Source organism: Mycena indigotica, assembly GCF_014461135.1.
Source record: "Mycena indigotica strain 171206Taipei chromosome Unknown Mind.scaff0004, whole genome shotgun sequence".
In the NCBI taxonomy this organism is placed as follows: domain Eukaryota; kingdom Fungi; phylum Basidiomycota; class Agaricomycetes; order Agaricales; family Mycenaceae; genus Mycena; species Mycena indigotica.
Window position 1 is genome coordinate 2,420,624 of NW_023503003.1, and position 25,056 is coordinate 2,445,679.

General features: G+C 50.2%; 10 protein-coding genes across 10 annotated transcripts; 5 read left to right on the forward strand and 5 right to left on the reverse strand.

The window, feature by feature from the left end:
• Positions 1–713: 713 nt before the first annotated feature.
• MIND_00458600 (Cyclin N-terminal domain-containing protein) lies at positions 714–2,063 on the reverse strand (the record flags this gene model as incomplete). Its single annotated transcript, XM_037361397.1, has 1 exon — positions 714–2,063. One exon carries the CDS (start codon positions 2,061–2,063, stop codon positions 714–716), a length of 1,350 nt encoding a protein of 449 aa, XP_037221689.1.
• A 917-nt stretch (positions 2,064–2,980) lies between these two features.
• On the reverse strand, positions 2,981–6,364 carry MIND_00458700 (uncharacterized protein; the record flags this gene model as incomplete). Its single annotated transcript, XM_037361398.1, has 10 exons — positions 2,981–3,772; positions 3,821–3,995; positions 4,042–4,591; positions 4,642–5,391; positions 5,438–5,449; positions 5,500–5,698; positions 5,758–5,918; positions 5,973–5,998; positions 6,049–6,117; positions 6,165–6,364. 10 exons carry the CDS (start codon positions 6,362–6,364, stop codon positions 2,981–2,983), a joined length of 2,934 nt encoding a protein of 977 aa, XP_037221690.1.
• A 581-nt stretch (positions 6,365–6,945) lies between these two features.
• MIND_00458800 (RNA-dependent RNA polymerase) lies at positions 6,946–11,147 on the forward strand (the record flags this gene model as incomplete). The annotated part of the gene is made up of 12 exons (XM_037361399.1): positions 6,946–7,385; positions 7,435–7,519; positions 7,565–8,084; positions 8,128–8,330; positions 8,376–8,443; positions 8,494–8,661; positions 8,850–9,070; positions 9,124–9,314; positions 9,365–9,465; positions 9,513–10,326; positions 10,378–10,902; positions 10,956–11,147. The coding sequence occupies 12 exons, from the start codon at positions 6,946–6,948 to the stop codon at positions 11,145–11,147; spliced, it is 3,528 nt and encodes a 1,175-aa protein (XP_037221691.1).
• A 65-nt stretch (positions 11,148–11,212) lies between these two features.
• MIND_00458900 (Small nuclear ribonucleoprotein Sm D2) lies at positions 11,213–11,828 on the reverse strand (the record flags this gene model as incomplete). Its single annotated transcript, XM_037361400.1, has 6 exons — positions 11,797–11,828; positions 11,555–11,747; positions 11,478–11,498; positions 11,354–11,430; positions 11,288–11,307; positions 11,213–11,232 (listed from the first exon to the last, which is right to left on the reverse strand). The coding sequence occupies exons 1-6, from the start codon at positions 11,799–11,801 to the stop codon at positions 11,213–11,215; spliced, it is 336 nt and encodes a 111-aa protein (XP_037221692.1). The 5' UTR covers positions 11,802–11,828.
• Positions 11,829–11,869: 41 nt separating this feature from the next.
• MIND_00459000 (Sec7 domain protein) lies at positions 11,870–17,789 on the forward strand (the record flags this gene model as incomplete). The annotated part of the gene is made up of 10 exons (XM_037361401.1): positions 11,870–11,990; positions 12,039–12,282; positions 12,330–12,591; positions 12,644–13,802; positions 13,840–13,872; positions 13,932–15,479; positions 15,532–15,668; positions 15,717–15,911; positions 15,958–16,485; positions 16,533–17,789. 10 exons carry the CDS (start codon positions 11,870–11,872, stop codon positions 17,787–17,789), a joined length of 5,484 nt encoding a protein of 1,827 aa, XP_037221693.1.
• A 414-nt stretch (positions 17,790–18,203) lies between these two features.
• Positions 18,204–19,250, forward strand: MIND_00459100 (Sec7 domain protein; the record flags this gene model as incomplete). Its single annotated transcript, XM_037361402.1, has 2 exons — positions 18,204–18,758; positions 18,810–19,250. The coding sequence occupies exons 1-2, from the start codon at positions 18,252–18,254 to the stop codon at positions 19,248–19,250; spliced, it is 948 nt and encodes a 315-aa protein (XP_037221694.1). The 5' UTR covers positions 18,204–18,251.
• Positions 19,251–19,352: 102 nt separating this feature from the next.
• MIND_00459200 (DNA-directed RNA polymerases I, II, and III subunit RPABC3) lies at positions 19,353–19,987 on the reverse strand (the record flags this gene model as incomplete). Its single annotated transcript, XM_037361403.1, has 4 exons — positions 19,353–19,461; positions 19,513–19,547; positions 19,596–19,849; positions 19,897–19,987. 4 exons carry the CDS (start codon positions 19,985–19,987, stop codon positions 19,353–19,355), a joined length of 489 nt encoding a protein of 162 aa, XP_037221695.1.
• A 30-nt stretch (positions 19,988–20,017) lies between these two features.
• MIND_00459300 (uncharacterized protein) lies at positions 20,018–20,767 on the forward strand (the record flags this gene model as incomplete). Its single annotated transcript, XM_037361404.1, has 3 exons — positions 20,018–20,175; positions 20,229–20,344; positions 20,397–20,767. 3 exons carry the CDS (start codon positions 20,018–20,020, stop codon positions 20,765–20,767), a joined length of 645 nt encoding a protein of 214 aa, XP_037221696.1.
• Positions 20,768–22,035: 1,268 nt separating this feature from the next.
• Positions 22,036–23,563, forward strand: MIND_00459500 (uncharacterized protein; the record flags this gene model as incomplete). Its single annotated transcript, XM_037361405.1, has 6 exons — positions 22,036–22,260; positions 22,307–22,509; positions 22,563–22,719; positions 22,768–22,845; positions 22,889–23,239; positions 23,288–23,563. Exons 1-6 carry the CDS (start codon positions 22,048–22,050, stop codon positions 23,561–23,563), a joined length of 1,278 nt encoding a protein of 425 aa, XP_037221697.1. The 5' UTR covers positions 22,036–22,047.
• A 116-nt stretch (positions 23,564–23,679) lies between these two features.
• On the reverse strand, positions 23,680–24,960 carry MIND_00459600 (uncharacterized protein; the record flags this gene model as incomplete). The annotated part of the gene is made up of 2 exons (XM_037361406.1): positions 24,705–24,960; positions 23,680–24,657 (listed from the first exon to the last, which is right to left on the reverse strand). The coding sequence occupies exons 1-2, from the start codon at positions 24,840–24,842 to the stop codon at positions 23,680–23,682; spliced, it is 1,116 nt and encodes a 371-aa protein (XP_037221698.1). The 5' UTR covers positions 24,843–24,960.
• Positions 24,961–25,056: the final 96 nt, after the last annotated feature.

The following is a 25,056-nucleotide window of genomic DNA, read 5'->3' on the forward strand; positions in this document are numbered from 1 at the left end:
CCACGATTGCTCGGCCGGACAGCGTCGCGAATGAAACATCGGAAGCGGTCTTAACGCGTTCAATTGGTTGATAGACGACTTTGTTATTCGATTGGAGGAAGTATGTACAGGTGCGGGTTGTAGGGGGGGTGTTATAACGGAAAAAATAATGTGCAGGTGAACAGTAAAATGCGACGAGACCGACGATCAGAGGCTTTTTGTACCAAAAGGCGTCATGTGGGATCCAAAACAAGGAGAAAACCAACAGGTCGGCGGGTGGGGGAATGATGGTTGCAAAAAAATACCTAAATGAGGAATAAAGTATTTTGGCTGGGAAAAAAGCGATTGGTTACAGGTCGTCTTTGGTTGGGGTGAATGCATAGGAAGGAGTGTAAGCCGTTATTAGGGTTTGCCCAGTAAAAATATATGAGCTGATTCGACGGGTGGCTGGGGCCCGACGACACTGGCTGGAGGAGAGTTATGACTCCATACAAACGACGAGAATTCGTCGACTGTTGTTACACCTTCGCGAGCCTTTCGCTGATAGAATGTGCGCCTGCCAGTTATAGGATGTTGACGAGGAGGGGAGAAAAGAGGAAATTGCGAGTGACAGTGGATGCATGCTGGATGAGGTTGCAGAGAGAAATTGCGGTTGTCGGTTCTCGACGTGTATGATGATGATATTACATTTTGCTGGTAAACTTTTTGACGAGGACGGTTACAAGGCGGGGCAGCTATGGCACCATCGCCCGTGGGGAGACGTTGTTAAGGGTGTGGAGAGCAGTACGACCAAAAGTCACAAAATCATGCGGCAGGAACTGCTCTGGCGCTGTCTCAATTCGGTGCTTGTTGACCACTGGCTCAAACGAAGTCGGCATGTTTTCCTTGTCGCTCGACGTCGAATGCGTTAATCCACCGAAAGGATCGCTGGAGAAAGCAGGAGTCGTAGGGGTGACAGGGAAGTCGTCAGACTTGTCTGACGCAGTCATGGGGGTGCTCGCAGTTGACGACGGCGATCTTATTGGTGTTGCAGGTAGAGGAAGGGTCAACGGTCGAATATAATGGCCGCCTTGGAGGTAATATTGGACGACGAAGGTTGCTGCTTTGGAGTAGAACGCATACGAATACTTCTTTACCAGCGTCTCCGACAAGTCGTTGACATGCTTGGATAGCCTAGTGTCGAGATAGTTGATGACGGCAAAGCACTCTTCAGATTCGTCCCAAATGCGACGAGGCTTGCCGCAAAGGTAGCGAGCAAGGGTGAGGGCGGCAAGTGCTATTGTCGAAGGGGAAAATTTGACAAACTCGCGATAGAAGAGCGTAATCTCCATCAGGAAGCGCGCAACGTGCTGAACCTTGGCGTCCTCCACACAAGCGCCGACACACATAAGACGAAGCCATGCCTCAGCAGTGGGGTGCCCTAACGTCCATTGGATGGTGGAAAGAATATGACCCTCCATTTGAATGAACGCTGTGTCGTCGTATTCATCTCGACATATTTGGGCCAAATCTTGGACAGTTGGAACGCGGTCTTTTGCGTCTTCGAATTTGGCAGCAATCCATAGAGCAGCGCAACCGACGAGTTGATAGTGCTTGATGTAGACAATTCTTCTCGACACATATCGATCGACAATGTTGAGGGTGAGGTAAAGGGTTTCTGGGCGGAGTCGGAAGGTGAAGTGGACCTCAACAAGAAAGTCTACGAGACACGGGCGCATATGCCACCTTATCTCGGGCTGTTGGTCCATCGACTGGAGGGAAGACATGGTGTAACGCTGGTCAAGAGAGTTGAGGCAGAACCAATAAGATGGCTTGGCGAGACTGACCTCCATCTCATGCATGTAGTGGCGAATGTCATCGCGATACTCTTCTTCTAACAGCACCCCTTCTCTACGCAGTGCCTGTTGCTGGACCTGCTGCTGCTTTTGTTGTTGAGCAAGAGCTTTTGCTGAACGCGGCGTTTTTCTGGGGGGATGGAGAATTGGAGTCTTGTGCGACTTTGTGATTCCATGCGGAGAAGGACGTTTCTTCGGATAGACTAGGGAGTTGCGGGAATGCTTGTTGAGCACGGAGACGTCCTTCATGGTCGGGGTGCTGAGGCAAGCTAAGATTGGGTGATTAGTACTCGACGCGTCAAGACATTTGAGACAATAAGAAATTAAAAGGAAAAACAAAAAGGCCCCACCCGACGTTCTACAGCATACGACGGGACTCCTATGCGCAAGCGGGTGGCAATTCGTGTGGGGGTCGTAAAGTAGGAGAGGACCGAGGACGGTCAAGGAAAGAAACAAGAGCTGTGACCGAATCGATTATTTAAAAACGATCACGGATTGTGAAGAGTGAAAAGGGCCGTGGGCACAGATCAATGTCATGTCGCAACCAAAACACCACGTTTTACGGTGAACACAAGTAAGACAACAACAACTGACCAAAGAACAAGGCCTTTGGAGCCGAGTCTGAAACGAATGACTGGGGTGAGTGAGTATGGCCCTCAAAGCAAATTGAGGGCGAGAGAGGAGAAAAACAAAATAAAAGTGGGAGTGAGAGCGGGTTGTGGTTGGGAGGGGGGGACGCCTTTTCAGCAAAGGGCAAATGAAAGGAAAGGCGTGTTCTCGTATATATCACCCTTGACTGGCGGGTTTTGATACACGCCTTGAGCCTCGAGGCATCGAAGACTCTTACCCACGTAAACTAAAGTACTTTCTCATCACATCGCAATCTAAGCCTCTTCCCGCTCATCTTATCCCAACAAACTCCTCGTCCGAGTAAGTATTGTACTTTCAGCAGCAAAATCCCCCCTCGGAATTCCATTACCCAGTACTGACGTAGTAGCCTAGAGCAACCTCATTATCCTTATGGTTCGAAACTGATCCACAAGAGTGCCTGGCGACTCTATGACGCGCTCATCATTCACATTTTATATCACAAGAAAAAAAAAGGCCAAATGAATTTGCTGACACGACAGAAGAAACGAACACGAAGAATGCTGGGACCTACAACTCTAGTCGCGATGTCCTGCCATGAGTAACGCCATGAGGTCCGGTTGGCCATTGCCCTGGGCTGGCTGGTGTGGTTGGAGGTGGTGATTGAGCATATGAGGAGGGAGCTGTTGTTGTTGCTGCTGGCGTTGTTGAACAAGTAATTGTTGCTCGCGTAGTGCGTGTTGGATTTGCTGTCCTTGCTGCCCGCCAAACCCTCCACCACCACGTATGCCGCCAAGACCCAACAAAGCTGGATTCCCATGCCCAAGATTGGCGAGCTGATGTTGAGGCGGTACTGGTCGCATCTGCGGCTGGCCATAACTGTTGACAGCGAAATTGTTGGCGAACTGTTGTTGCGGGGGCATTCCCATGAACTGAGAGCTCTCGAGTGGCGGCCGACCGCCGAGATTAGCCAGGCCAGGAGGTAACCTTTGCTGCGATATGGGTGATGGCGCGCCTCGGTATTGAGGTTGGATGGGAATTCCCGTATTTCGTCCCCCGTAAACGGGGTTATACATTGGGTCAAGTCGATGTGGCTGTGGTTGTGGTTGTAGACGAGGTTGACTAAAGTGCAGGGTATCCTCGAGGGAATCAGAATACATGCCGTTGTCCCGACTGCGAGGCGGTGGCGCAGACCGTAATCCGGGAACCATACCATCAGGCACAAACTCTACACGGCTATCGTATAGCGAATCTAACCGGCTATTCATCTGCATTTGCTGTTGCTGCTGAAGCATTTGCAAGTTGTGCTGTTGTGCTTGCTGACTAAAACCGGGAGATGGCGCCGAGTTCAGGATATTCGGTCGTTGGATCTAGGAGATCACGTCAGCAGGAGCTGCCAAGACGCACAAAAGACTAGCCTGAGCTGAGCTGTTTAGCTTCGAAAGTAAACCGTCCATGACCCGATGCTCCATCGGATTATAACCAACATTGACATCTCTCTGACTCTGATTTGGTGATGGAGAGGTAAATCCAACTGGGCTCTGGGTGACTGGCGGCTCCCTGTTCTTACTGTCGAAGTATTTCGCGAAGCGACTGCCTTTGCCCGAAAGGATAACCGCCCGCGGAGTCATAGACTGACTCAGAAAATGGCTCGGCAACTAGGCCATAGCTCGTTCGTCGAAGAGGTTCGCTGGACCCAGTCGGGTCATCGAACGGCGAGAATCCACTCCGGTGTGGCCCCGTTTTGACAGAAGGCTGGTTGAGTGATAGCTCGTTGGACAATATGGAGGCACTGGCCAGAGCCGAAGAAGTAGGCTCCGGCTGAGCTAAGCCATTGAAGTTCGCCGGCTTCCCTGCAGACCTTGTCCCAAACGCTAAAACGCGGGAGCCTGCTGGAGGATTAAACTGTGGTGGGTCGGTAGCAGGTGAGTTGGGTATCGTAGAGTTTTGGGAATTGATGGGGTTGGGGAAGAATCGTGACGATGCAGGGGGTGGGTCAGCAGCCAAATCAACATTGGGACTCGGGTTGATAAGCGGTGAGGTTCGTGTAACTTGCTCAGCCTTTCCCAAGATAGATAATAGGGAATTCGGGTCATGTGCGGGAGGTAAAGTTATTGATGGTGATGCAGACGGTCCAGCAACACCATCGGGTGGTTTTGCGAGTTGTGCTGATAAGATAGGATTAGAAACTTTCGCTAACTATCAGAGAGAGAGAGAGAGAGAGAGAGAAAATACAAACATTGAGATGGTTTGTTGGGTATTCCGGGAGGAGGTGCTACAACCTCTTTGGGAGCGGCGCTTGGGTCAGGTGAAGAGCCTTCTGCAAGTTTTTTCTCTTCCTCTCGCTTCATCATCATACGGAAAAGTTGAATTTCATCCATGGGCTTCTCGACTGGCTCTGCCGATTGCTTCTTGGGTGTCGGGGCGCTGGCCGCTGCCTTTTCTTTCTCTTTTATTCCTTTCTTCCATGCTTGGATGCCATCAAGTTCACCGTTGGGGGCTTTTCCGCCAAGGATACCAGTCGAGCCAGATGATTCGGGAATATAAGTGTCCATCCAAGCGGGCTCTTTGTCTTTCTCCCGCTCTTTGTCTTTGGCTTCATCCGCGCCACCTGCTCGACGATCACGGTGATTTCGCTTCGTTCGGGCTTCACGTTCTTCGACGACTGTCCAGCGTCGGTCTGCTGGATTGTCGCCATTCTCCTGTGATGCTTTGTCATGGCGATCAGCGGCACGGCGAGCCGCCATCCGCTCATCACGTTTCCCATCATCCCTCCACCTTCGAGGATCGTCCACTTCTTCCTCTTTGTCTGCATCTCGATCACGCTCTCGACGATGCTCGTCTCTTCGTCGGTCGTCACGTGTCCTGCGATGGTCTTCCTTGTCATCATCCCGGTCACGCTCGCGTCGGCTGGAAGAATGGTCTCTCCTGGAACGAGAACCGTCGCGGGCTCGAGGTCGACCTGTTTCACCGTCATCCCGATTAGCTCCTACAAGTGGTCAAGATTCATAGCCGTCATCTCATCCATTACTTACGACTATTGCCGACTTGGAAAGCAGTTCAGAGATAAGTCCAAACGCGAACAAGAAGAACTTACCTCTTCGCCAATCCTCATTACTTTCCCCTACCTTCTTCTTTGTGCCTTCGCGAGGTTCTCGTTCTCCCCTGCGTGGAGCGGTTGTCAATTGAGTGGAACCACGAGTAGCGGCTTCAACGCTGAGATGAGGAGCAATATCTCTCTCTTTGTTTCGTCCGCCAGGTGCAGCCAGCCTGTCACGGTCATACTTGTCGGAAAGCTGGTATTGAGTGATGTTGAGTTCGAGATAGCAGTGTTGTTAGCAAAAGATCGACTTGCATTTCTAAGCCTTTCTTGCCCTTCCTTATCCCGAAGGTCTCGTTCGCGCTCCTTGTCAGCGTCTCTATCCCGCTCCCGGTCGCGTAAAGACTGGTGCTTGAAGTTGCCCATTTGTGATGGTTGTGAAAGGGTAGAGCGAAATGAGGGTCGCGATGATGCTTCTAGACAGACAAGGACATTAGACCCTCTGGAGATTGGTTTTGACGACTGCCCACCACCATCTTCAGCGTCTCTCCTGAATCTGTAAAATTGTTTGAACGGTAGTTATGACAGCCTCAAGATTGCTCTCACCGTCGCTCTCTGGTGCCGTTCGGAGTTGACGGCTCAGAGTCCTTTTTGTTTTGGCTAGGTTCATGGTCACTACAAGTATTATTCTGCCGATGTACTTGGGCTGGGTGGACACATACCCAAACCAATGCTTGAGTTCCGGCATAGAGGTTGGCGGTTTTACAAGAGGAGAGGCTTGGAGATGGAGCAACTGGGAACGTGTATATACGAGAATTGGTCGGCATGTCGGAGATTGAGAAGAGGTGGCGGGAATAGAAGGGGAGGGTAAAGTGGGGGTAGAAGGCTTTGCTTCAGCCTCGTCGCTTGCGCTGAGGGCCATTGTGGTGGTAGTCACGGCCAAGTGTCGCGTTCACGTGTCGCCGCTTGTCTTTTCTTTTCCTTCACTCCATGCAGCGATGACGCGGCTCTCAGGCGTCCTCCCCCTTCGGCACTGGATTCTCAAGCAACAGATCCTTGACCTTTACCGGCACGCTATCCGTTCCGTCAGCATAGTCTACTCCGTTGACATTCTGCGAACTAAATCTTCTAGACTCGAGGTAATTACAGTGGTCGACGTGAAGTCATCTAAAGCTGTTTTTCTGGAGTGATTCAAGACCATTCAACGCGGAATGAGACTGTAGCGTGGATTCGAGAAGAATTCTTTGAGAAATACCGTCACTTGGAGGATCTGGTTGCGTCCCAAATAATAAAATTGTCAAGTGAATAATGCTCAAATTCGACAGGACGCAGTGGAAAGCATGCTTAGTATGGGGAGGCGAGAGCTCAAGAGAATTTTGCCCAGCCAGAGGCTTTAGCGCCTTAGACCTATAATTGATGAACCTGTATTTGGCAATCTAGACGCTGAGTCGATCTTCTCCTCTACCATACCTCTTCGCACCTCAACTCGACTATTCCTTAGCCATGACCGAATCCGAGCCCGCTGTGGAGGTCTACATCCACGGCATCAGACTATCTGTGAAGAAAGCACAGCTAGAAACGGAACTCGCCTCCATCTTACACCGCCCACCCTTTGCTTCATTCTCTAATGTTCTGGGGCCTGTTAACTTCGTTGTCTATCTTTTCAAGGATAAACAACACCGTGGTCGTCCTCACGCTGGCCGAGGGTCTCTGACTCTCCGCCGTGAGGTCGCTAATTTATTCCTCCAAGAATACGGAGATCGGTCCGACTCCCCGCCGAGCAAAGCCATCTACATTGCAGGGGGTCGGCTTCGTTTCTCGGAATCGCGGTCAAAACCACGACCAGAGATCGTCGACCGTGTGTTGCGCTTTCCTTACACTGATCCTGCTGTGTCAGCACAGAAGGAGCAGGCTACTGCCATATTCCAGTCAGAAAGTGTATCGTAAGCTTCTGCACAACATGTTTGATGACCACTTCTAATAATACCACAGTGTGAATATGTGCCAATTTGGTTGGTACTGTCGCGACGCTGTTTTCTCTGTTGAGTGGGAAGCTGAAATCGTCGGTTCCCTTCGGGTTCGTGACGAGTCATATGCACTTTGTCAAACTAATAACCGACAGATAAACGAGGAACGGCGAGAGTTTCGACTTGAGATCAATCGGGGAGCTGAGTTCCAATTTGTGGCGATTCGGTTCTCCAAGATAATCCATGTCTCAACGTATTTCGAATTTTCTGCGGGAGCTCTCCCTGTTATCTTCCTCGGCCTGTCTGACCCTCCAACCTTCGAATCGGTTGAAGCGGGAAGCAAGAACGACCCCCGTGCTCGCCGCCGCCGCCTGTCACATCTTGATATTAACGACCACGAGCGAGTTGCTGCATTTACCTCACTCCATCTCCGCCTTGTCTGCAAGACTGCACAAGATCTTGCCTCTTTCAGGCATCTCACCGAAACTGCTAATATCCACAATGTAGACAACGTCGAAATCCGCATCGAGCGACGCGGACTATTTGCTCCTACAGCCATGCGTCAGCTGACCCGAGAAATAGCACGGCTACGATGGTCTGTCGCATTCCAGCTCGAAGCTCTCTGGCGCAACTCCAATCTCGATACTCTGGAGCTTTTTGCGTCTCATCCCTCTCGTCAAGACTCTAATGACTACACGTGGACGAACTCATACTGCAGAGTTTTTACGTCATTTCGGGAATAAAGCTCGCTACTGGACCTTTTATGATTCGGGAGTGCTAACAGTGGAAGATTTCTTTTTCAAGGAGCACGCTAAATATTTAAAGATGATAGCCCAAGCGATACGTCCCCCGGACAATAGCACATTTGAGTCGTTGCATGTCTACGTTACTCCCACCAGCATCTTGCTGGACGGTCCTTTTGTGAGTAGCTGATTCACCGTCTAGCACTAGATAATAATCTCTCAGCCCGAGGTATCCAACCGCGTCATCCGAAGCTTCGACGTCAAATACCACGAATCGTTCCTTCGAGTCAGGTACTCCCCTTAAATTTGGATCTAATAATTTAACTCAAGTCACTCCATAGCTTCAGCGACGAAGGGAAAATGCAGTATCGATTCGATCGCGAGTTGGACTGCGTCGCATTCACCCATCGGCGGGTCGGTGCATTCTTGAAGAAAGGACTGCAAGTCGCGAGTAGAAGCTTCGACTTTCTCGCTTACTCTCAGTCTGCTCTGAAGGAGCATGCTGTCTGGTTAGTATCTTGGTCCCTTCTGATTTGGTTGTTCATTGCCTCACACCAGGTTTGTTCGACCTTTTCAACGAGACGGGACTGTGGTGACTGCGCAAAGTATCATTCGAGGACTTGGCCGATTTGATAATCTTCCATTTGATCCAAATTTAATGCGCTGCCCCGCCCGTTATGCCGCTCGCATCTCCCAGGCATTCACCTCTACAGCTTCCACGACAGTGGAAGTCGAAGAAAATCATTCACCTGGACGATATATCGACAGCTTCTGGCAAATACCATTTCACTGATGGTGTGGGAACCATGAGCCTGGAACTGGCGAAGGATATTTGGACCCAACTTTCCGCTACGCGGCGGAAAAGAAAAACAAAATTTATTCCGCGGGCCTATCAAGTACGTTTCCAAGGCTGCAAGGGTAAGCTAGAGCGTTTGCAAAAGCTCTGGTCCGTCTTAATTACAGAAAAATAGGAATGCTCTCGGTGGACTACAAGCTCAAAGGGCATGTTGTGTGTTTGCGGCCTTCCATGATTAAATTCAGCGCACCACACACCCGGGTCGTGGAAATTGCCAGAGCCTTCGATAGGCCTGGTGTCTACTACTTGAATCGCCCATTGATCATGATTATGGAAGGTTTGGGTGTCGACTACAAGGTTTTCAAGGTATTACACAAAATGCCTCCACAAATTTTTTGATCCTCATGATTGGGCAGAAATATCAAGACAAAGCCGTGAAGAATGCCGAAGAATCGACAACTTCACTCAAAAAATTTGCAGAAATACTGGAGATTCACGGACTCGGTGCCTCGTTCAAGTGCGTTGAAGCCATCGATTGCTACATTCTGTCCCATTCAAATCTAGGATACCGTCTATATTGAACAGTCTACTTCAACTCGAGGTCCACTCCCTCAAGGGGCTCAACTTTTATCAAAAAATGCTCGAGTTCGCAAAGCATCATATACTGCGCCTATTGAAGACAAAGGCCCGCATTCCGATTCCACACGCAGTAACAGTTGTCGGCGTTGCAGACGTTCACAAGTATCTCAAACAAGGCGAAGTATTCGTCTGCACTCGTGCTCTTGAGAGCAACAAACTTGAGTACATCCAAGGCAATATTATCATCTCCCGATCGCCTACCATCCACCCTGGGGATGTTCAGGTGGTCAAAGCTATTGGCAAACCACCTCCGGGGTCTCCCTTTGACCACGAGCCACTTCCGAATACCGTTGTTTTCTCTGTTTTAGGTATGTCTCGTGCGCAGTTACCCGAGCCAACTGACCAATTGAGCCAGGCGATAGGCCATTGGCGTCATGTCTGGGAGGTGGGTAAGTCGTTTTTATCCATCAGCACGCTTCCAGCTAACACTTTCTTTCGTGATTGCGATGGTGATACCTTCAACATCATCCCTTTGTCAAAACTCCCAGAGTTCCGACCGCGAAAACTTTACAAGGCTGCAGAATACGCGCCAGCGGAAAAGAAACTCGTTGACGGAATCAGCACGATGGACGATGTTGCGGATTTTGTGATCGACTATATCAATAGTGACGCTCTGGGAATCGTCGCGACAAACTGGTTACTCATCGCCGATCAAACTGAGGAGGGCATCTTCCACCCGGACTGCTTGAACCTCGCCAATCTGCATTCAACAGCAGTTGATTACCCGAAAACCGGAATGGTACCACAACATTATTATCTGACATCATTAAGTTGAAGCACCCATTTTTAGCCTGTACCCATAGATTTGATTCCCAAACCACCTTCCAAATCGATGCCAGACTGGCATGCCCCAGAGATTACCGCCAACTCGAAGGACCATTACCCTAGTCAACGTGCCATCGGAAAGCTTTTCAGAGATATCAAGCTGACCGACATACGACCGCAAATGTCTAGCTTCGATAGGCAGTTAATCAAGGAGGGTAAAATGCAGGCCCCGGACGTTGCCGATCTAGCGGAGACGCTGGATAGCATGACTGTTGAAAACAACCCACTGGTTCGAATAATCGAAGATCGAGTTTCCGACTTCATTTCTGTGGACGAATACCCAGGGGACTGGACACTGCACATCGCAGAAATTTTCAAGCAATATTCGTCTGAGCTCCAAGGTCTCTGCATCAATCACACTCTTTCTCATGCAAAAGCAGCACTGCTCTCCGAAGTAGAAGCTGTGGTTGGTACAATCATTGCCAAGACATCTCAACCGCGCAAGCGCGCCGATTTAATGGCGTCGTTGCGTGAAAAGACCGACTTTTTGGTGAGTGGGCCGTTGGACAGGTCCTTCTTCACAACGGCTAAGAGTAGCACAAGGTACGCGGGGTCAAGGAGGAAATCCTGGGAGATGCCGAATTATTTGAGTGGGAAGATTCGCTGTTGCGAGCATGGCTGGCATTCAAGCTCGCAGTAGCTGAACAAGAGAACGGGGAATTCGGCTCACAAAGCTTCATGTGGGTTGCTTTAGGCACCATATTCGAGGTGTTGAAGGAGATGGAAGGCGAGTAGAACAAAGTTACAGAGAGAATCAAGGTGTTGTCGCTAGCACATTTATATATGGCACAGAAAACATATCAAGCTTGATTGCGCAAAACTAGTTTGTCGTCGTCAGTAGTTGACCGCTTTGCAGACGTGAGATGTCTACTCACTTAGAATCACCGAGTCCCCGCTAAGAATAAATCAACGTGGCTCAGTAGAACGACAAGAAAACGCACCGCAGGAACATTTTACTGATAAAACGGTCCTTATTCACAGGCTTTTTGTTCTTTCCCTTCGGAATCTCCGTCCACATCTAGATGGATCGTGAGAGGTATGGCTTAGATAAGGCAAGAGACACACCTCTTTTACATTTTCAAGAACCTGCACGAATAGAATCAAATCAGCGTTCTGCTAATGGACAGAGCTACCACTCGCACCATGTTACTATGTCGATCGAATGCCTTAACCCTTGCCAGCAGTTTCTTGTCGTTTCGTAACGAGATCAGGACCTGAGCATGGTTTCGGACAGCTTGTTGCAGCACAGACAAGGGGCCCTGGGAGATTTCGTGTTCTTCAAGTTGACGCAGTTGAGCCTCGTCAAGCTCAGATTTCGGGACGTGGACGTATTGACTGTGGGAAGTTGAGGAAAGGTTCTATACTTAAGATTATACCTGCAAACCTCATGGACGAGCGCGAACAAGATGACCGTGACTCGCGCCCGTTGTCACACTCGAAATTTATCTCAGCCTGTGATGGGTCGTCTCCGACAAAAGGGCAAAGCTGGTGCTGCAAAAGCCTATGTTACACGGACTGCCGCTATCAAGAAGCTACAGTGCTCTCTTGCAGACTTCCGGCGACTTTGCATTCTCAAAGGTCGATATTTCAGTTGGTTACTTGACCAATTTCTGACCGATGCTCTAGGTATCTTCCCTCGTGAACCGCGAAGTCGCAAACGTGCAAACAAAGGATCATCGGCACCCACATCATTCTACTACGCAAAGGACATCGCATATCTAGCTCACGAGCCTGTCTTGAAAAAGTTGCGAGAGCATAAGGCGTTCGCGAAGAAAATATCCAGAGCACTTGGACGAGGAGAGTGGAGCGATGCAAAGAATCTGGAACAGAACAAGCCTGTTTACCGTCTCGACCATATAATCAAAGAGCGGTAAGTGGTCGAGCTTAATTTGTTGTCCACTCACTCACTAAGCACAGTTATCCAACGTTCATTGATGCGGTCAGAGACATCGACGACGCCCTTTGTATGGTCTTCCTCTTTGCTTCGCTGCCTTCAAGCATCCAAATGCCTACGTCACTCACAGAGAACTGTTCGAGGTTGGCGGCGGAATGGCAACTCTTCGTCATGCACTCTCGCGCATTGCGCAAGGTTTTCCTTTCAATAAAAGGCGTATACTACCAGGCCGAAATAATGGACCAAACTGTTACCTGGCTAGTGCCCTATCAATTCACCCAGCATGTTCGTCTTATATTATTCTGTGAAGCCCCAAACTAACGAACTGACGCAATAGGTTCCAGTAGATGTGGATGTTCGCGTAATGCTGACCTTCTTGGAACTGTACCAAACATTGCTCGGCTTTGTCTTCTTCAAACTATACACTGACTCAGGTTTGGTCTACCCACCACCACTTGATGTCAAGAAGGATGAAGGAGCAGCTGGTGTCGGCGCCTTCTCTCTCCAGAGCTCCTCAAAACCTGTAGTCGATCCTTCAGCGAAACCCAAGACTGTGGAGGTGGAGGGTCGTAAAATCACTGGTAAAGATGTTCGACAAGCGATAAAAAATGTCACGGACCCGACCCCTCATGCTGAAGAGAGGGATTCAGAGGAGAATTCCATGGAGGTTGACGAGGAGTTCGTTGCCCAACAATCAAAATCAGATCCTCAATCTGCCCCGTCCCTCACAACGCTCAAGGCCTTACAAGCGTTACCTCAATCACTGACGACCTCCTTATTTTCACCATATACGTTCTTCTTGTCTCGAGAAACATCAAGACCAATATTCGAATTTATTGTTCGGGCATTCGGTGGACGGATAGGCTGGCCATCAACCTCCGGAAGCGGGTCCCCGTTCGACGAAATGGATGAGTCCATCACTCATGTTATCATCGACCGACCACTCGTACCTTCGGAAGACGAGACACCAGAAGAGCGATCACGCAGGTCCCGGCGGAAATATGTGCAACCGCAATGGGTTGTCGATTGCATCAATGCTGGCAAAATTTTACTCGAAGAGCCATATGGCCAAGGAAAGACACTTCCAGCACATCTTAGTCCGTTTGGCGAGCATGAAGGGGCTTATGATCCTACTTCAGAACTTGCTGGCGACGGCGTGGAGGAATCGGAAAGCGAGGATGAAGAAGAAATCGAGGTAGACGAGCAGCAAGTGACCACTGACGAGAAGTCGGCGCTTCTTGCTGCTGCCAATGCCACGGATGAGACATCTAGACGGGCTGCTGAATTGGCAGCAGAGGTGGCTGGAGTTGATTACGGTGATTTCGAGAAGGAAGTCCGGAAATCGCACAAGAAATCCAAGGCCACCGCGAAGGATGATGGTGTCGACTCAGAGCAAGACATGAACAAGATGATGATGAGTAATAAGCAGAAGAAACTGTACGAGAAGATGAAGTACAGTCAAAACAAAAAATCAGCCGAGGTAACCATTAGTCTTTGTTGGTGGTCTTTGTTTTACTGACTCAATAAATCCAGCGTACAACACTGGAGGCCAAGAGGAAACAAATTGTAAAGGACCGACGCAAGGCTGGATAGATGAATAGACTTGTTTTTTTTTTTCTCGTTAGCATGCTTTGTAAAAAGTCCATATGCCATCACGCGATTGGATTGCACCCGGTCAGGGACAACTTGGAGAGCGACTGCTACAAAGTTTATGGGTCGTTTCTCGCTTGGAAATTCACACAGCGAGTCGACGCCACCCCCACCCTACCACGAATCCTCTCCGACCGTCTTGGTATCCCAGACAACGACGACCCAAGTTACGCATACCGTGTTCTCGCTCCCACTGCCATTGTGGAAGAAGCGCTCTCAACAGCACCAACAAACTCTCCGTGTTGAAAAAGAGCTTCCCCCAACTCCACCAACCGACGAAGAAGAACAGGGCAATCCGATATTCTCAACACCAAAGGCCTCGGCTCCAGCTGCGCTTGCCCACGGCGGTCTCGGTCTTGGACTTGCTCATGCCATTCGAAACCACCCTTCGGCATCGTCCTCAACGTCAGACATAAACAGCATTGTGTTCGCTTCACACGAGCCTCGCCAGGAGGTTCGCACACCAAGACGCGCCAAAAGCTCATTAAAGCTTCGTGCAACTTCAGCTTATGAACCATCTCCACCAGTCGAAATATCCTACTCTGATGATGCAAACAGACGGGCGAGAGGAATTTCGCTAGGCTCAGATGCCAAGGGAAAGCAGAAGGAGGTTGAAGAGCCATTACAACCTAGAGTTTCTCTGGCCCGACGCGCTTCGTTTTGGTCCCGAAGGAAGTCAACAGCGACGGATTTACCAGTCCCGACTCCACCCAAAGAAGTGGTTCCACTACCATCCCTGCCCTCCATGCTCCCGTTAACTCCATTCACGATTGACGACCTAACCACAACCTCATCTGGCTCTCGTCATACCCGAGCTCTTTCTCGCAGTTATTCGGAACGAGCTGCAGCCGAATCAGGTGAAAAGTCACCATCCACACGCTCTCGTCGCCAAACACGGCGACCAGCGACAGCAGACTCTGCAACACGAAGTCCAACTCTCCGGCCCCCAACTCCGCCACCACCATTACCGCCTTCGCCATTGGTCGATAAACCACCACCGTCTCCCCAACGACCTACCACTCCTTCACGCAGACCTAGGGCCCAAACCAACCCTCCGTTGTTATATAGGCTTTCGATGAATTTGTTTTCGTCGCCGTCAACCTCCACATCGCCTTCACTCCCTCAGGCTCAGCCACCAAATCGCATCCATGATTCTCCTCTAAATTCACCATCCCTTAGTGCTGCCAACTCTCCTCGGCCTTCTTTGGTCAAGTCCCCTTCAGTGATACCCAAACCCGAGATTCAACACGAATCGCCGGAGATCTATCTGAAGCGACTTTTACTTGCTGTGAGCAAGTCAGAAGTAGCTGGTGTCTTGGCCTCCAGCGCCGATCCGTTTCATACTCGCGCCTTGCGCACTTACATCGGCAACTTTGACTTCACCGACAATCCCCTCGACGTTGCTCTTCGCAAGCTGCTTATGCATGTTGGCCTGCCTCGAGAAACGCAGCAAATTGACCGCGTAATGGAATCATTTGCTGGACGATATGTGGAATGCAATCCTAATCTTTTCATTTCCGATGGTAAGCTCCGTTTGGCAATTTTGACCTGCTTACTAAAAACATTCCTGAACAGACCATCCTTATATCCTGGCGTTCAGCTTAATAATGCTTCATACCGACGCGTTCAATAAATCTAATAAACGCAAAATGACCAAGGCCGATTATATTAAAAATACGAGACTTCCCGGAGTGCCTTCGGAGGTGTTGGATGTGTGTTGAACCCGTTCCTTTCCTAGCAGAATACTGAATGAGTTCTAGTGTTTCTACGACAATATTGTCGTGACGCCGTTCATTTTCGTTGAAGATCCACTTGATGTCGACGGACAACGGGCAGAACCTGTTACCCCCATTCGCTCTCTTTCGCTTGGTAATCCCCTCTCTGCCTCCACGAGCAGCACAGGCTCCCTCCTGGGCAAGACAAATAGAGTAGACCCCTACTATCTAATCGCAAATGTATGCAAACTCCTATCTCCGCTTGTCCTGCTCATCTGTCTTCCAGAATCTACTGGGACCTTTACGCGTCAACGTAGACTCTCTCGTCCCTCGCGAAAATCCGTTTGACTTTCATGGCTCCGGTGGGCCATGGGACGAGTCACAACTCCAACTCGCGTTCATAAACCCTCCACTGATCGAAACACCCGCACCTATAGTCAATTCCCGAATGTCTACCTTTGGTGTCAGTAGTCCAGGCGGCTCAGTGACGCCTTTGTCTGGTTTCGCAGAATTCAGTTCACAGCCTGGCGGCATCATCACAACCTCAATAAGCAAGATTGGCGTCTTGAACCGCAAAGACGATTTGCTGGAGGGCGGAAAGAAGTCAGCCAATCGGAAATGGAGACCATGCTCCGCAATCATCACCGGTCCACAACTACACCTTTTCCGAGACCATACTTTGGCGGCCTCGATTGCTTCGCACTTGACCTCGCCAGAAGACGAGATTCCTGTGCTCTCGAACCCATTGCCTCCCAAAGAAGAACGGCTATCTTTGAACGATGTTGTGGCGGTTTACGATAAATCCTATAAGAAGGTATAATACATCGTGGCCTTGGTTTTCGCTACTGAAGCAACTTTTAGCACCCTTTCGTTTTCCGATTGGTCATGTTGAATGGAAGACAGTCGCTTTTCCAAGCTGACAACGAGGATCAAATGAACCACTGGATAGCGGTGATCAACTACGCTAGTGCTTTTCGAACTGCTGGCCTTCGTATGCGCCCGACAGGAATGTCTGATCAAGTAGTACAATTGACCGGGGTTGCTGCCGCTACCTCACATCTCCACGACCTACAGCATGCCCAGACAACCGCTCATCGTACTCATAAGTGGGCCCATAAAGAGTCAATCGAGCTCATGAGCATGTTGTCTGGCGAGACGTCCCCTGTCAAGCGTTCAACGGAAAAGCAACGCCGAGCGACAATGATCAACTTTGGCGATTTGGATTTAGAGGCTCCAACGGCGCCTGAGATCGAGGGAGCCGCTCAATTCAAAGCCACATTTGACCAAGTCAAGGCCGAACTCGCAGCAGTACATCATCGGAAAAGTGGAGATTCGGCAGAGGAATTGCCACCATCAATGCCAACTCCACTACCATCGAGAACACATTTCATCCAGTCCAAGATTCTCGATCTTGACTCGAAGATATCGACGGTCCAATCCCAGCTTGACTCCGACTTGCGTTTTGTTCGCAATGTAGCAACTCTTACCCCGTTCCAGCGCGCAACTCGCGAGCGTTTAGTGTCTGCCGTTCAGACGATGGCTAGGCGAATTACCCAAATGCGGCTGGAAATGGCTAAACTCTCTTGTCACCGCGAGGTCCTGTCCACCGACATTGACGCGGAAAGTCATGATTGGAGTGAGGCGAAAAAGATCGCTTTACAAGCTGCGACTGCGACACTGCAAAGCCGCGGAGACGATCATATTCCACGAACAATTGTCACATTTCCAGACTCTTCTGGGTCTCCTCGCGACTCTGGCTCGTTCAGAAAGCGGTCGTCGTCGTCGCATCGACCAGACTCGACTGCTGACTCATTTCATTCTGCTCTCGACTTTTCTGAAGATGCCAGTTTGCTGGACACTTCAATGCGGAGAGACAACTCTTCACAGAGTAGCACCACTTCTGTCCACGAGCAAATCCCGCTTGCCGCTAGCGAGGGCGCTCACACGTCGTCACATGAGAAGTTCTATACGGCCCTGGAAAATCCGGAAGCTGCCGAGGACTGGAACCAAACTCGCCTTACCCAGCGTGTTTCGCTCGTGCGAGTACCATCGACCCTGAGGATATCGAATCGGTTTCTTAGGACGCCGGAAGACGGAGATGAATCACCATCAGATTAGCATTTAAGTTTTTTTTTAGTTTTTTTTTTCGCATATCTTTATTTCCGGTTGTTGTACGATAACGTGACCTTTCAGTCGCTATGGTGCCATCATTGTTTCATGGACGTTCGCCGGAGCTAAGCCCATTGACGTCGACTAATTGGCAAACAAGGGACTCGGTTTGGAGGACACCGCAGGCTCTATGCGGGGTCAGGACGCGCGAAATAACGCGGAAAAAGTAGAAATATTGAAAAGCGTCGACTGAGTTGTTGTTATGGACAAATGGTGAGGCACCTTGAAGCTCTCGTCAAGGCTCTCGTTATGTTACGGTTGCGTCACCAACGGCATTTCTCATCGCGTACGATCATTGGCGCGTGAACATTGACACAATACCTGAGCCCTCTTTCTCTCTCTACTTTCAGCACGACGACAAGGGTGTCTTTTCGTCCCACTGCCTGGACAAATCGACGCGTAATCTTCGCCATGGCGGAAAAGAAGATTCTTCATACCGCGCGGAAACTCAGCAAGGTGTTTAAAGAGACGCCCTACACGATCGAAGCCAAAACCTTATTGTCTCCCACGTCTGAGACTGCTACAGCCTCGAATGCGAGTGCGAGTGCTAGTTCTCTGGCCGTGGGCTCTATCTCTGGGGTCAGCATTTCGACAGGGACGGAGGAGACGAGTTCGAATGCCAACTCCACCGAGCAACTCCGTAGGAAGGCATCAAAGCTGACCCGCGAGTCAGCTGAAAACATCCCCCCACCACCATCGCAGCGTCAGTCCATGGATTCTGCTGCCCTGACCACCCCAAGACCGCATCTAAGGCGGAGCCGATCGATGTGGGTGCGTCAACAACAACAACAGCAACAGCAACAACAAGGGGAGAACGAGGCAGCAAACGACTTTCAGGACCGTTACCTGCGCAACTTCGGTACTATGTCTGAGCGCCAGCGAGTGCTCAACGTCAAGCGCGCCAGGAAAATGACCCAGGTGGGTACAGGTCCGGACATGATAAGGATTTCTCACAATGGGGTTATGTAGCTGTTTGGCCAAGAGCCTCCGGCGGAATTGATCCAGATATTGGACGACCGCGAAAATGTGGATCCATCTCGAGACTCTGTAGCGTTGTCCACACTGATGACGTCGACGCCACTAAGAGACCGCGCCAATTCGGTCTCTTCGTTAGCTGATGGTGTCGGTGCCGCTGCTACTACACCTTCAGCTGTGGCGCCAGAGGCCGAGGAGAGTGATGTCAACATTTTCCAAGACAGGCGGCGCAGGGCTGCGAAACTGTCGCGCTTTTTTGGTGTGGGATTCCAAGACATCACAAGTCTCCCAGATGTTCTTCCTGTCCCGGTTGTCTCTAACACACAAGTCGACGTGAAAGTTGCCGGCCGACGGTTCTGGAGTTTCGGTGATCGGCCCCGAGACAGCGATATGCGAGAGGCAATCTCTCAGTTGAGAGGGTTGAAAGCAGGGTGATCAGAGAGTTGGCAAATGGATTCTGGATTCTGGATCTGTACAATAGTAATATGCACCGTATATTTCTTGTAGTGGTCGACAGTAGTAAGTGAATAGGCTGGTTCACCTTCGCATGAGCAGATAAACAGGTTCACCGAGAACGATGCTCGTCATGTGACGGTAGGACCCGGTGAGGGACAGCAGTAGTCCGCCGAACGACGCATAAGCAGTCCTAGGAAAGAAGCCGTTAAACACCAAAAACTGGCAAGTTCAAATGTCGTACACAATCTCACTCGTCCCACTGTCGAATTTATAAACCTGCCAGGCCAGTGAGGATTAATAGTAAGAGGAGAGGAGTGTACTGACCTTGCCATACATGACGTAGTCGTAGTCTTCTTCTAGACCGCGTCGACCAGTTCCGTCTGGCCGCCAGACATCTCTGTCCTTGTCTTCGTCAGCTGCCCCGTCTGCACCAGCGCCAGATTGTGGTCCTCCACGAGCGAGAGATGAGGCAAGCGCCATAGCAAAGCTGTCGTCATTTTTCAGAGGGAAGAGCTCGATGTTGTAATCGAGCGTCAAGTCCATGTCGTAGTTTTTTGAGTGAGCGTAGAGTCGGGAGACTGGGATCACATGATGGGGCGCGCGTCTCCAATAGAAAACGACAAACCTCTGTCGAATTTTTTGCCTTCCTTGTCGATGGCATTTATGGTGAAGATATCGTCGAAGACGATGCTGGACGCGTTGTTTGATTGAGCCATAGATTCGCGGTCACGCTCGTCACGCGTCAAATGCAGCTCTCTCCGCTCCTCAGAAGCAGTCTGAAACTCTCGACCCGAGTACGAAAGTACACCATAGTCAGGACGCCGCCTGCTAATGCCCCACGTGAATGCCCGACTCCCCTTCTTTTCGTGTCCGCCGCGAAATGGGATGCCGATTCAGCCAAAGGGTGAAACGAACCATCGCTGTGAACGGGTAGTAGGAAGATGAACAACTCCGCAGGATCGACTCCCTATCTACAGTCCTGACATCCAAGGGCTTCACATGCATTCATTCCGATTTGTCTCCCAAGACTACTACTGAGTGTCCGACCGCTCTCATTGACGGATTCGTTCATGGTTGGTGTGGACGATGATTGCACCTGGAACGTCTTTTTTAAACGCGTCACAGAGCTCAAATCCGAGTTGCGACTTTCGGGTTACGCTTCCTTCTTTCCTCCAGTCATCTTCGGACGCGCCGGTGCATCACTTATCGCTCAGGCTTATATCTCGTCAAATCCGGTCTCCGCGATGATGCTTATGGGTAACATTCCTGCCAAGAACGCTGAAGTGCCCAAGACACTGCTGTCTGCACCACTTGAAGAATTCAACTTCGAGCCCAAATTCCCAATTTCTCTGTTGACAACTCCACAACATATGCAGCATTTACTCGAACACAATAGACTGGCCAGAGCTGGAGTCAGCAGGTACGCGGTGGACGAGTTGGATGGCCAAGAGGCACTTTTGAAAATCGAAGAGTGGTTGGATAAGCTGGGAATTTAGGTTGCACCATTAGTTTATTAGTTACACTAGACCCTGCTGGTCAGAATAATACATTGCGATCATATATCCTCTTCCTTGAGCTCCTTTAAGACTGTTACTGGTCGTACCTCGACCGTGCTCGCTAGACCGGGAAGGGCCACGCGTAAAGGCTCTCTTGAAGCCAGTAAACGCCGAACTTGCAGCTGGATCAGTTCATGAAGTTTTGGGACATCGGCAAGCTTGGCGCGGCTGCCCATGAGTGAGGTTGTTTTTAGATCGAGGGTGAAGTTGGGTGAGATTGTCAAAGTAAGGACAGGCGACGACGAGGTTGGTGAAGGAGGTGTTACAATGATCTACATAGTAGGTTAGCAGTTGCATGCCTAAGGGAAACAACAACTCACTGAGGATTTGAAGAGAGCAAGGGAAATCGTCAGATTTACAGGTAGTCGGGCAAACGACGGCAACGGATAGTTGAAAAGGCATGAGGTTGTGAGTGAGATGGAGATTGCGTCAGTATAAGTAACGTCGAATTCGACTTCCTTTACTTGGGTTAGTGAGAGACCGATATGGAGTTTGGCTTGTACCGAGAGAAGGTCTGTAGGATCGCTCTGTCGTTTTATTTGCGCGTTGTACAAGCGTGGAGCAGAGACCCCAAGGTTGACAGACTGAATGGTTATATAACCCTGTCGCAATCGGTCAGAAAATATTGAGGAAAAAAGCAAACAACGAGTACCAGAAAACCTGCAGGCCGTATCTTGTTTGCGTACTCTTCGACGCGTTTACGCGCAACTTCATCTCCTTCCCCACCAGGCAGATCGTCTCGTAGCTTGGAACGATAGCTTTCTACTACCTGTCGGAGCCATGAGACATTTTCACGGGCGGGCCAGTGCGACGAACGTACCTGTTGCAACAGCATACTGAACCACTCGAGAGACTCCGATTTCTCATCGCTGTTCGTGCTTTCAGGCGTAGAATGGGGCACAACATTCTGCTTCAGAATATGATTGTCGGTATTGGCCCGCGGATGATATGATGAGGTTTCGAATGGATACTTGGTGGAATCGAGGAAGAGATATTTGAGTATAAGGTATAAGAGGACAAGAATTGAGAGTTGCCCGAGAATAAGGCCTTGGGTGAACGTAGGCTGGAGGGAGAAGAGGTAGTTGGACATGACACAGTCCCAGCTGGAAGTAGTGAGCAAGCCAGGAGAGTGGTTGTCGTCGTCGCGATGCAAGAAATCGCAACGACCTGTGATTTTCACGCGTCACGCTTCGCGCTTCCTTTTACTTCCGACTCCGAAGATGTATTCAGCTATCGTCCATTGGCCATCGGCACCGGTCACCAAATCTCTCGTGCTCAAAAGTCTAAGCTCATTGACCCCGCCTATCCCGATTGTCGATTCACCAGACCAAGAACAAGCAACGTTGTTTTGGTCGACATACGATGAAATTGACCATGAACTGGTGCATTCACGAAGAACCACCGTTCTTTCGTCGTGTTACACCTTTAGAAAGGTCTTAAGGGTCAACCAGCCTCGATCTGTACTCAGTGCTGCTCAAGGCTCTCATCCGCAAACATTTTCTGTCGCGATGCATTAGCCAATTCATCGCTAAAAATCCACAATCGCCGCTCAAGGCAGCCGCGCCGAGGACGTATGAGATCGAGCTCTCTTTTCTCGACGAACTCGATGAAATGTTCGTCGATGAACTGTGGGAGTTGGGCAAGGAACTGGAGGAGAAGCAAAGTTGGTGGATACTCAAACCGTGAGAAGCCCAGGCATTGCAGTCTATTTGATTCTTCATGCTAATAGTATCAGAGGAATGGCGGATCGGGGAAATGGTGTTCGTATGTTCAACTCACGCGCCGCCCTTGAACGCATCTTCGAGGAATTTGAAGAGGCAGAGGACGACGACGACGATGACCAAGATTCGACAGCCGTCGTAGCTTCACAGTTGCGACATTTTGTCATCCAGGTCGGACCAAGATAAGACCTTTGTCTTCAGCTTCTCAATCAAATGCAGGAATACCTCAGCAATCCGTTGCTTCTTGATCCCTTAGAAGCATTATCGGATAAACCCCAAGTCTTGGTTGGCAGAAAGGTACCGTTCTTGTCAACGGTTCAATTGCTGAATCAACGACAAGTTTCACTTGAGGGTTTATTGTGTCGCCGCTGGGGCCCTCAAGGTCTACTTCTTCCACAAAATTCTAGCTTTATTTGCAGCAACACCCTACACGCAACCTAGTGTCGTAGAAGACGAAGACGGGGACCCACTTCCCATAGATTTGTCGTCTCATCTTACCAACACTTCTCTGCAAACAGAAAAAGGCGATGAAAACGTCCGATTACTCGAAGAGCTCGTTTCTTGTCATATTCTCTCAGACGACTCCCAGTCGCGACTCTCAGAGGAGGACATGAAAAATATCTTAGACCAAATTGCAGTCATCTTGGCAGACACATTCAGGGCCGCCGTACAGGTGCCGACGCACTTCCAGGTGAGTAGTGAGGGCTGACACACCTGCCTATGGACTTAATTCACCCAGCCGGTTCCTAATTCATTCGAACTCTTTGGAGTCGACTTTTTAGTTACTCATTCTCCTTCGCTCCCCAATCCATATCAAGTCGCTTTACTCGAAGTAAACGCGGAACCTTCTATTGAACTGACTGGCCCACGCCTCTCGTGGATTCTTGAAGATCTTTTTATCGCTGTGGGCAAAGCCTGCGTCGACCCGTTCTTCACACAGGAAATCACGCCATGGCCAGTCGGAGAAACACGAGAGGGTCTAATCAAGTGTTTAGAAATGGAATTGGGAATGTGATGCTATTGTCCGTGCTACAAGACCAAAAATACAATCAGAGTCTAGAAATATAAGTAAAAGTTTGTGGGTGGGTGTACAGTATGGGTTGTGACATTATAATGAAATGATAGTGGGCATTATACGTGAAGAGGGTCGGACATCCAACCTCCGGGCATTCCGGCAAGACTCCAGTCGAGAGCAGAATTGGGAGGAACAGGCCAAACATCCAGCATCGAGAGACGCGGAAAAATATCGGAATTAGTGCAAGTAGTTGACGCTGGGCCAGGTGACGGTGACAGGACGTGTTCAGACGCGTCGTCTGTTGCCATAAGCGAGAAAAGGGGCGACGCGACCTCAGACTCGTTATCGACACTCCCATGATCAAGCCAACTCCCTCGTTCTTCGTACTCCTCAATTGTCATGTTATTCGCAGTCATCTCTTCGGCATTGGCAGCACAGTCTCTCAACCAATCTGCTAGTGTGTTTGTTCTGGAGGACTCGCAGGAAAAGGCAGGAGATAGTGATGGCGAACTGGGGACGAGGGCGGCGGGCAGCGGTGGGGTCGGGAGAGGCGGAATGTTTTTCGCCTTGGACGATTTCCTGAGCACCTTTGTTACGCTCTTGACGCCCTGCTTGACTGTCGCTTTGAGATTCTTCAAGCTCTTGGTCAAGCGAAGCAACCGATTGGGCCGAGGCATGTCCTGTGGCTCTGGCGCACGTGCTCCGCTACGGGAGTACGGCCTTGAGTAGCGTGACATTTGCGACGAAGGCGTAAGTGGTCTAAGGATGTTTCTTCGGACTGGGGAGGCCCATGGCACGTATGGACTGTTCGGATGGGTGATTGAATCTACGAGCTGCGTAGGCTGGGGCGTTTCTGGCTTGGCGCGTGGGGTCGATTCCAGAGCTAGATCAAGAAAAGAAGGTAAACGCAGTGGCGAGGTTGCGAGAAGAGGCGGGAGAGGTTGGAACGGCGTGCATGGTGTAGATATAGACAGGCTCAATGGCGTGTCGGGAGAGGCGTTGTCACAAATGCTGATTTGGGTCAATGGTTTGGGCGGAGAGATGGTCAAGGCTGGCAACACTGGTTTGAGTGGTTTGCGCGTTCGCGTCTTGCTCTGAAGAACGGTAAACACGCCTGAAGATAGCATCGAATAGCACAAACAGGAATATTTTGGGATTTCGTAGCTAACGGGACGCGATGAGGCACCATGATAAAGCTATCGAGGGTCGTGGCAGGCAATGAATGTGTGCAGTGCAGAACCAGGGCGTCGAGTCCAGCTCTGGGATCGTGACAGGACATGAGGGGTCTAATAGAAAGAAAAATGAGTGTGGGGGGTTTGTGAGATGCTTGATCGCAATACCCACCGTAAAATAAAGGCCGCTGCAGCCGAAGACAAAAAGACCTTGTCTCGAGAAAGGCAAGAGCTTGATGTGATGGCACGTGAGCGACCATCAAGCCGCGGCCCGTTACTCCGCACGTTTTTCCGTCGCCCTGATGTGTCTCTGACCTACCC